The sequence below is a fragment of the Curcuma longa genome, chromosome 7, assembly GCF_044706935.1.
Source record: "Curcuma longa cultivar G26 ecotype Majalengka, Jawa Barat chromosome 7, ITB_CL_G26_1.1, whole genome shotgun sequence".
Taxonomy (NCBI): Eukaryota; Viridiplantae; Streptophyta; class Magnoliopsida; order Zingiberales; family Zingiberaceae; genus Curcuma; species Curcuma longa.
The window spans coordinates 6,176,110-6,186,185 of record NC_133867.1 but is presented as its reverse complement, the minus strand read 5'-3'; the positions used below and the strand labels follow the sequence as shown (position 1 = coordinate 6,186,185).

Sequence of the window (10,076 nt, the reverse complement as noted above, 5' to 3'; positions counted from 1 at the left end):
GTGCTTGGATTTCCAAACGTCCCTTGATTTCTGCATATTTTTAAGTTGCAAGTTTTTTTAACATGAATCTTTAACGACATGAACATTTGCTACAAGTTTGATGTAGAGTCACACTTTATATTTTACATTAGAGTATGTTCGATGAAATGTATCCATTGTTCCCAAGCTTTACTTTCCTTGGAGATCACCAATAAGATATCAATCCACAGTCGATTGTTAATGGAATAGATCGACCATTTAGTCTGTCAAATTGCTTCATCTGTGCTTGCAATTCCAACCAATTCGTTAATTTGCGGAACAAACAAGCTCATTTTCGACATCAGACGAGCAACTCTCTACGATTGTGAGACCATTTGAATGTCTCGTGTTCCCTCCAAAATCAACGAGTAAGTTCTCCTATCAGGCATCATCCCCAGATCACACATCCTCCTACATAAACTGAGTGCCGAGTCAGGACGTTTCAGTTTAACTAGAAGACGAATAATCGTGTTGAAAGATATGTCGTCGAGATCCAACCCAGCAATCTCCATCTCTCTTAGCAATCGTTTAACTGCATCAACATCCCTAGCCTTACAATAGCCATAGAGCATCACATTATAGGTACAAATATTCGGAACAACTCCAGAGTGCTTCATCTGGTCGAACAAACTCCGAGCTTCCTCAAACCGGCATCCTCTAAAAAGCCCAGTAATAGCAACTGTATAGGACACAACATCAAGGTGGTAATCTTGAAGAACAGCATTCCTGAAAAGTCTAATTGCCGCGCGATATTCTTTTTCTTTTACGAGCCCGGCTACGATCGCGGTGTGCACATATGCATCTACATTCGAACTATTTGCAAGAATGGAATGATAAACACTGACTGCTCTCTCAATCCTTCCTGATGTGCATAATCCATTTATAAGTCCAGCATAACTATAGCTGTCTGGAGGAAAACCTCTATCAATCATTGCGACAAAAACTTGGATTGCTTGTGATGGAAAACCAGCTTTGCAAAAAGCACTAATCAGTGAGCTACAAGCAACAAGATCAACAGAAGAAACATCCAGCCCTTCTATGAACTTGGGAAGGTTCCTCAATTCCCAGGCTGAGCATAGTGTAAATAACAATGAAGACAGAGTATAAGCATCAGGATTTAACTTCTTGTCCCTCAAACTGAGAAAGACTTGGAGTGCATCATCATACCTTCTCAATTTTGCGAAGCAATCGATCAGGACGTTATAAAAGATCAAATCAGGATTGCACTTAGTCGAGAGCATGGCATCTAGGATAACAGAGACCTTATCGAACTTTTCGGCCCGAAAGAGACCTCTAATTACACATGTGTAAGCTGCCACAGTGGGTGGACACCCATGCTCTACCATCTTCTCCAGCAACATACTTGCTCTATCAACTTTACCGACTTGACAAAGGCCATCGATCAAGATTGTCCAAATAGTTCCTGTGAATTGTTTGCCCGATACGATTGCGAATGCTAGCAATTGGAACAAATCTTCCAGCTTCCGAGCCTTGCATAAGAAATCAAAGACCACGGTAAGTGTCCCAGTATTGAAATCAAACCCCTTCTCTACCATCTTTCTTAGAACATCTCTAGCTTCCGACCAATGGCTCAGCCTGCAAAGATTGGATAGCATTATGTTGTAACTAAGGAAGTTTGGAGATTCGGTGCCTGTGAAGAACTCCATTGCCACATTAAGATTGCGCGTCTTGAACAGGATATCGAGAACCATGTTCCTGGCAAATGTATTGGGAACATAATTTCGATTGATCATTTCATCAAACGCTTCCAGAGCGCTTCTGTAGCACTCCCCTCGCCAATAAACCCTGATTAAGATCATGAAAGTTTGGGCCTTTATGGAACACCCGACCTCCTCCAGTTCCCTAACAATCTTCCTGACGGATCCAAACCTGTCTGTGAGGCGGCAGACGACGGGGATCATCCGGTCGAAAGAGCGAGGATCATGGAAGTAATTCGGCTGCCGGGCGCACCAGAGGAAGAAGCTCAACGCAATTGTATCCGACGCGCACGCGGAGACAGTCGCCTGCACGATTTCAGGGCGGAGATGGAAATTGAAACTGCTAGAATAGCTGCTGCCGCTGCTGCGCAGGGATTCGAACAGTCGAATGGAGGTCAGACGATACAACCGCCTCCCACCAAGTATCATTTAGGGCTCAGCGCAGTGATTCGAGCAAGCCCTTCTCTACCACCGAGAAGGGACCGAGGCGAAAAATGAGATTTTTTTTTCTCTTTACGCCAAACTTGCGACGAACAAGATCAAAACCAAGCATTTAAGAGAAAAAAGGGAAGAGAATCAACGAAGGTTTACAACTACAACACAGATTGCGAGAGAAGCAAGAGATTTATCGAACAATCTGACGGAATGAATCAGAAGAACAGGGTGGGTTTAGCGATGTTGAGATTAGGGTTTTTAGCCCGGAGCCTCGGCAGCGACTTCTCCAGGTGCGACATTTTCTATTTTGCCCCCGAAACGTTATTATTTCTTAAGAAAGCCCTTAATTGTGTAATTATACATTAATTATTATTAATTATAATTAGTGCAAGAATCCAAAGCTCCAAATCTCTAGACAGTAGAATTTAGTGCCTTCTATTCTCTCACAAATGGAAAAACAAAAAAAAAAGAATTTACAATTTATTTTGATTTTTTTATATAAAAAAATATTCACCAATTAAAAAGTTAGGCTGCTTTCCACTAGTATTTCTTTTCATCCTAAATAAAACTTAATTTACTCTCAACATTTTAAAAATAAGTGAATTTCTACTTAATCAAATAAGACCAACCCATACGATCGATAATCAAATAAGACCAACCCATACGATCGATCGAACAAGAAAGAGTATATGAAAAAGAATTGAGTGAAACTAGAAGTTTCTTCATGTAATAAAAGAAGGAAATGTTAGACAATCTTTACGGAAGATATAAGAGTATATTCTAAAATTTAAATTATAATAAATTTGACTTTAGGCTTATCTGTTAGATGGCCTGAGTGATAATCTCAAACTGTCGTCAAGAAACATGAACTGTCTGAGTTTTCACTATTAAATTATTACACATTGATTCTTTTTATAATTTTTTTTTTACTTAATTCACCCCTTCCACACTCAAAGCTCAGCCCATTTCCTTTTCCTGGATATGTCCCTGTGTCAAGTTGTCCATTAAGAACAAATGGAACATCGTTAACTGCCTACTAAATGCTTCCTGAGTCCAAGTGGGAAGCTAAGTGACGAGTGTTCTCAATCGAGTGTTTGCTTCCCGAGTCCAAATGGGAAGCCGAGTCTGAGTAAGGATGTCACCTGGCTACTAAGGCCAAGCACTGAGTCGGAATGCTAAACCACATGAGCAGGTTATCGAGTCCGAGAGATGATGCCGAATGATCGAAGAGCAAAGTCGAGTACTTGGGAAGTTTCTTGAGTCCTGAGTCGAGATGTTAAATTGTTCGACTGCCGACTTCGAATGGGGTATAGCTAGGAGATGTCGAGGTCTGCGTACGATGCAATTTCTTTGAAACAGATTCGTCCCCCTCTGACTGTGCTTTGAGGTTACGAAGAACGCCTATTTCTCAGAATACAATGGTTGACCGCGATCACCACCAAACACTGATTGATCGTAGCAAACCCAACTTGTACCCAAATGCTATCATGATGATTCTACTGAATGGAAATGCACAACAGAGAAAAAGAACATGGGAACGAAGTGAATGGATTTCTTACTATTGCTGCTCTACTCTATTAGATTTCTTGCTATTGCTTCTGTTCTATTTTGCTTCAGGTCATACCTCCGCTATAGCAAACGGTCGAATAAAAAAGCCAAAGTCATTCATTGCCTTTGCTCGCCAACCACTAGTCGACGATTACGGATTTTGCATTAATCGCATTAATTGATCATCCGTTACACTTTATGATTCAAGTGGTAAAATATTAATTCATTTGCTTAAGTAAATTTTACCTCAACTGATCTGGCATTCGACGCAAGCACAGATCGTACTCGCACACGAGTCAACTTGGTTCAGTGCAATCCAAACCCTAGATTTGCACCCTCTATGAATCCATGCAGTGAGAGTCTCTCCTAATATATATGTTCACAACCAACATCAATACTTGTAAAACATTATAAACCAACAATATATAAAATCATGAGACTCTCAATGTGAGACTAAACTCTCATTCGTAATAGAGTCTCTTTGCTTCCTTTCATCCATTTCTCTTTTTTTTCCATTCACATTTCCAATAGGGAAGGGAATTCACATACATCGATCGATATCGTGATTAGGATGAACATCATTTTCAAAATAAATCGAAAGCACGAGTAGATGAAAGCGATCAAATTAGATGCATATTGATCTTCAAATTAAATGAAAGCTGATCTCCTCTCCCTCTCAATCTCAATCTCAATCTCAATCTCAATCTCAATCTCTAGCCTGATAGATAGACGACATGCCCTAAAAGAAACCTGATATTGAATTGAGGTCCACCAAATGTTGTAAGGAAACTTAATTACTACAGGGATTTGCTACAATACGTGTGCACAGTGATGATTAATGACTGCAATTATAATTTCCTGCTACTGCTTCTATTCACAATCATATATACAGTCAACAATTTTTTATAAAAAAAAATTAAGGATAAAGGGTTTTAAATTTGTTTTAAAAGAAACAAGAAATCATTTTTCCAAAATAACACAATGGAGTCTTTCGGTCTACCTTAGGTCATGAGATCAAGTTTAGTTCAAAGGCAATTGATAGTTCGCTCAATTGTGCATGGTTTACTACTATATATGCTTTGATTGATTCGTAAATAGTTGCTTTAAGTGAATTGACTAAAGATTGTTTAAGCTAAGGGCTAGCTAGCTTTAAGGTGGATGTGGAGTTTCGGGATCGAGTTTTAGTAATATGTATCTACCTCATGGCGAAGTATCACGAGGTGAATTTAGCGAGCGAGTTTATATCCATAATGGTTAATTTGGACTAAGTGACTAAACATGTACATGGATCATCAAAAGTTAATTTATATCTATCTATGTGCTGTTCATCATTTTTGAGACACATATATGGCAAATTGAATGGCTAGCTAAAGGAAGCATTTTTGAGACAAGATCTTTAGGGTTCAGTAAATCATTTGATTTGACAATTCAAAAATCGAAATCAAAATAATACAAAACACTATTTCATTCAAGAAGGCATGTCCTATTGCCAAACCTTTTTGGTGTATGAAACTTAATGAGCCTATTAACAACTAATTATAGAGAATTTGTATATGCCCAAATGACTTGACTATCATCAACAAGAATCCAAATGCCACAAACTTAGCTTAGAGACAACAAAAACTAACTAACCTAATTCAAACAAAGTACTAAACAAAAAGGGTTTAATCCTCTAGCTCCTCTTAATATTCATAACTAATTAAATAAGAAGAAATTAATATCCTTGAGGCATGCATGCATATATAGTTGACCTAGCTCAAAGGTGAGTTTTTTTCCCCCTACTCAAACCTCATCCTTCTACCAATCAACCAAGTAAAGAGGGAACATGAATCCTGTTGGAAATCCCTCAAGCTGATAAAACAAAAGCTAAATCCACAAGTTGTGTGTGTTCTGGACTCACATGATCAGGAGGTTAGTTGTGTGGTTTTTTTTCTCCCTTCCATTAGTTTTTCTACCTTTCTCTATCTCTCTATCTCTCTATCTAGAGGAAGTCAGCTTCTTCTACATATAATAACACACTGGAGTCTCCTTGACAAGGTGTTCTATCTTCTCTTAAGTCCAAAGGAGTACTTATTAGTTTCTCATGAGGAAGCTGATCATCAGCTAGGTCAGATCGAATTAAGGAGTTAGTCATGTGTGACTTCTTCTGGCCGAGGGTGGAGAGCAGCCGCGGGGAGCTTGAGGATGTCGTCCGATCGGGCAGCCGGAGCGGTAACCAGTTGGAACCGGCGACCGTGGAGGAGCAGATGGGTTTTCCTTTGTCGAGAAGCCTCAACGAAAGCAGTAGCTTTGGCGTTGAAGATCCTAATCTTGTTCACCTGCCTCTCGAGTTCTTGGATGTTGGGGGAGAGCAAGAGAGCGTGAATAGGCCTTGTGATGACTTGCTGAGGGTTCTACAAATCTCCCCCGGAGGCGGCGGTGGTGAGCCGAGGGTTTCAAGGCCGTGGCCGCCGCCGCCGCCGCCGGTGGTGGTGGACATGGCTGGTGCTCCAGTGCTGGATCATGGTGGTGGACTTGAGATCTCCTCTTCTAGGGCTCAAGGGATCAAAAGAAGGTCATTCTTATTCTCGATCGACATCAATATCTTATGGATCATTGCTAGCTTCTCTTCGATATATATATCACATATACATTCCATATTTGTTGAAGCTAGAGAGCAACTGAAATCTTAAACTAGGTTTAAGCACACTGAAATGGAGGTAGCTAGCTAGCTAACTAGGGTTCTTAGCTTCCTTTCTTGCTTAATTGATGGATCTCATTTCTCTTTAATTTTCATCTAGAGTTTATAAATTTGTTGCTAAACTATAACATCCAATTAACACTCACTCTCTTTTAATGAGCCACAACTTAATTTCTAAGCTAAGTACTTTGTGTTTATGTTAATTTGTGTGTAATTTCTCAGAAAAAGCCAGGCCAAGAGGGTGGTTTGCATTCCGGCACCGGTGGTGGCGGCGACCGGCCGACCGAGCGGTGAGGTTGTTCCTTCTGATCTATGGGCTTGGAGAAAGTATGGCCAAAAACCTATCAAGGGTTCTCCTCATCCAAGGTAAAACGATTCATCTTGGTTGCTAATTGATTAATTCACCTCATTATCTGACTAATTTAGAACAAAGGAAAATTAATTAAATCTTGTTAATTCAATCATCTTTCTTTTTTATACTAATGTAAACTACAACCAATGTAGTTCTACCATTTGACATGTTTAATGATCTTAATTCCTTTCTTTCTTTTGTTTTGTTTTTGTTAAATGTGAAAAAAAAATTTGAATTATTTTTGTGCAAACATTTAGGGGTTACTACAGGTGTAGCAGTTCTAAAGGATGCTCGGCGAGGAAGCAAGTAGAGCGTAGCCGAACAGACCCTAACATGTTGGTCATCACCTACACCTCCGAGCACAACCACCCTTGGCCGACTCATCGCAACGTCTTCGCGGGATCAACTCGATGCCACACCCCCAAGAACCCTAAACCAATCCCCGAAGAACCGATCGAACGCGTAAAGGAAGAAGCACTATTACTACACATGGATCAGTCGACCGAACATGAGGCAATGATGGACCGAGTAGCCGAAGAGGAAGTCGAATTCGACCTAACCACCAACAATCAGACGGCCACGAACAACTTGTTCGTCGACGAATTGGCGGGGTTCGAGGTGGCCGGCTCGACGAGCCGGACCTCAGGCATGGAAGGGAATTCAAGAGGGGACAATGGCTTAATGGACATGTTTGACTGGTCAGAAGCTCTTAAGAAATACTGAGAACAAAAAGGTGTGTACCAAAAACTAAGAATCACTGAACTTAATTCAGTAGAGAAAACTTCTCTCTCTCTATATATTTTTTTGTTTTTTGTTTTTCTGAAATGTTTGGTATCTTTGGAGTTTGTGACTTTTAGTTGTTTAACAGAAACAGTAGATGATGAGATGAAATGAGATGAGATGAAATGAAATGAGATGGGTTTAATTTAGGAGGAATGGAGACCTAACCATCGTTTTTGGGGTTTGGAATATTGTGGGATGGGACACAAAGCTGAGGAACAGAAACCCTAAACAGTCGCACCAAGTACACTATGCATGCGCTGCGCTGTCGATGTGACTACAAGTGCCTTAAAATTTGTGCGTGATAAGGTTTCACTCCTCTTCAATTCTCTCTCTGTCTTTTGCATCTTCCCCCTCCATGTTTAGGTTTTTTCAAGGTGGATAACTGTTGAATTTAGGTCGAAAATGATGTCGGTATCATAGAGGTCGCCTTCTTAGTGATTCACACAAGTAGAGTGAAAGTTGAAATGAGTTTAGTGGCCCTTAGCTGAGTTGATACGACGGAGCAGACGTTGCAGAAGAGAACAATAGTTCGAATCTCAGCAAAGTCGGACACTACCCTCCTTCGTCGTGATCAACTGTAATTTTTCGATTTACTTTTTCACAGATAGTTGTGAAATCGATCGTATGAGACCGCTAGGGTGAAGATTCTACTTTTCTCATAAGAGATGAGTTTAGTGATGGTCGTTCGCAAATTAAATCTATCTTAAAATTTAGTACTCAAATGAGTAATGAACTTACAGACAAATATAAAAAATAAATTTAGCTTATTTAAATAAATATATATAATAATATAATATTTTAAAGTTATTTTTTTTCTTTTTTATTTAAAATGGATAAATAAATAAAATAATTTAAATGTGGTTGAGTTGGATGTGTACCTGACTTGTCATGGACAAATAAAATCAGTGATACTTTTTGTCTCCTTTGGACGTACTCAGGCTTCAATAAAATTAATAGTGAAGAGAAAAGATCGGTGCTATTTAATATAATTAACCCACACGTGCAATTGCTTAATTAATTAAGGTGCAATTATGTCTATTTTTTCATAATTTAACCATAATTAATGTTAATCAATACATTACCTCTAATTAATACAAACCCTAACAAATTAAATGCATGCATTAATTTGTTCTCTCTTTACTTAGGTGAAAGTTATGATGAAATTGCAAATAAGGAAGGATAAAGCCAAATTTCAGAATTAGGTTTTTTTGGGTTAATTATTTTCATTTGACCATTCTTCACATCTCTCTCTCTCTCTCTCTCTCTCTCTCTCTCTATATATATATATATATATATTTGTTTTCATAAAAGTTAGAAGATCTGTTTCACTTGTTTCCTAGAATTAAACTCTCTGGTTAATTAGTGAAAGAACATTCATCTCCTTCTCCTGATCTTCTTCCTCATTATTAGGAATTAATGGTGTGAGATTGGAATTTCATATATATATATAAATATGATAAAAGCAGAAATAGTTCCACTGTGTCCTCCAATAATTAAGTTATGGTCTTGTTTGGCTAGCTAGCTGATGTGAAGTGTGAGGAACATGGAAAGGACTGTGGCCATTAAGCAGCTGTTGGATGTTATATTTATGCCGGGAGAAGAGAAAGAAGGCAAGAAAAGAGAAGAGAAGAGAAGAGAAAGGGATCATGAGTAGTAGTGTGGAGCATGAAGCAACAAGGACTAGTGTGACACTGTGAAAAAAGTAGTGGATTAATTGCTTTTCTCCTTCAATTGTCATTTCATCATCAGCAGCAGCATCAGCATCAGCTTCAGATTCAGCTTCTTCTCTCTTGAGTTCATGTGCTAGCTAGCTAAGCTCTAGCTAGCTTTGACAATTCAGTTCTGCAAAAAGCTTCTTCATTCTCAGTTGGTGCAGTAGTGCAGGCCCTCGATCTCAAGTCCCACCAGCCATGGCCATGGCCACTGCACTGCACTGCAAAGAATCTGCACAGGAGGACGACACTAATCATGGCTACCTGGGTTCTCATGATCCCCAATGGAGATTAAATTAAAGGCTGATGATCGATGCTCAGTAAATTAAAAAAGAATCTTTCTTTTTCTTTAATTTGTATATATATATATATATATTAGATTTTCTATACACCAGAACTCTATTTATAATTAATAGGATCTATCTATCAAGATATTAAGTCTAGATTTTTGAGAAGTAATTATATAAAACTAAAAATATTAAACCATATATATATATATATATATGAATTTTATTTTATTTTATTTAAAAATGTCTGAATACGAATATATCTTTTTTAAACATATGAGAAAAATTCTCCTGTAAATGTAATTATGATTTTAATTTTATTTTTAACAAAAGCTTTTTGTGGCATCTTTTATATTGTTAAAAATTAAGAAAAATTAATATAAAAGAAAATGTCAGAAGTGGGATTTGAACCCACGCTCTCTCACGAGAACCAGAACTTGAGTCTGGCGCCTTAGACCACTCGGCCATCCTGACTTGCTTTTACTTGCTCAAGTTAAATACATTACACTAATATTATATCTATTATAGTAAGCTATACCTTGT

The 10,076-nt window shown here is 38.5% G+C and overlaps 2 protein-coding genes and 1 non-coding gene across 3 annotated transcripts; 1 reads left to right on the top strand and 2 right to left on the bottom strand.

The window, feature by feature from the left end:
• Positions 1-138: 138 nt before the first annotated feature.
• On the bottom strand, positions 139-2,203 carry LOC141832408 (uncharacterized). The gene has a single exon (XM_074719915.1). It carries the CDS (start codon positions 2,163-2,165, stop codon positions 336-338), a length of 1,830 nt encoding a protein of 609 aa, XP_074576016.1. The 5' UTR covers positions 2,166-2,203; the 3' UTR covers positions 139-335.
• A 3,609-nt stretch (positions 2,204-5,812) lies between these two features.
• LOC141832526 (putative WRKY transcription factor 35) lies at positions 5,813-7,474 on the top strand. The gene is made up of 3 exons (XM_074720022.1): positions 5,813-6,273; positions 6,622-6,765; positions 7,009-7,474. Exons 1-3 carry the CDS (start codon positions 5,852-5,854, stop codon positions 7,472-7,474), a joined length of 1,032 nt encoding a protein of 343 aa, XP_074576123.1. The 5' UTR covers positions 5,813-5,851.
• A 2,449-nt stretch (positions 7,475-9,923) lies between these two features.
• TRNAL-CAA (transfer RNA leucine (anticodon CAA)) lies at positions 9,924-10,007 on the bottom strand. The gene has a single exon. It is a non-coding gene; the product is annotated as a tRNA-Leu (tRNA).
• Positions 10,008-10,076: the final 69 nt, after the last annotated feature.

Excerpts from the sequence above, each read along its gene's own strand:
- LOC141832408 (XM_074719915.1), bottom strand. The coding sequence starts at position 2,165 with ATGATACTTGGTGGGAGGCGGTTGTATCGTCTGACCTCCATTCGACTG.
- LOC141832526 (XM_074720022.1), top strand. The coding sequence starts at position 5,852 with ATGTGTGACTTCTTCTGGCCGAGGGTGGAGAGCAGCCGCGGGGAGCTT. Across the intron at positions 6,274-6,621 it reads GCTCAAGGGATCAAAAGAAG|AAAAAGCCAGGCCAAGAGGG; the intron begins GTCATTCTTATT and ends GTAATTTCTCAG. Across the intron at positions 6,766-7,008 it reads AAGGGTTCTCCTCATCCAAG|GGGTTACTACAGGTGTAGCA; the intron begins GTAAAACGATTC and ends GCAAACATTTAG.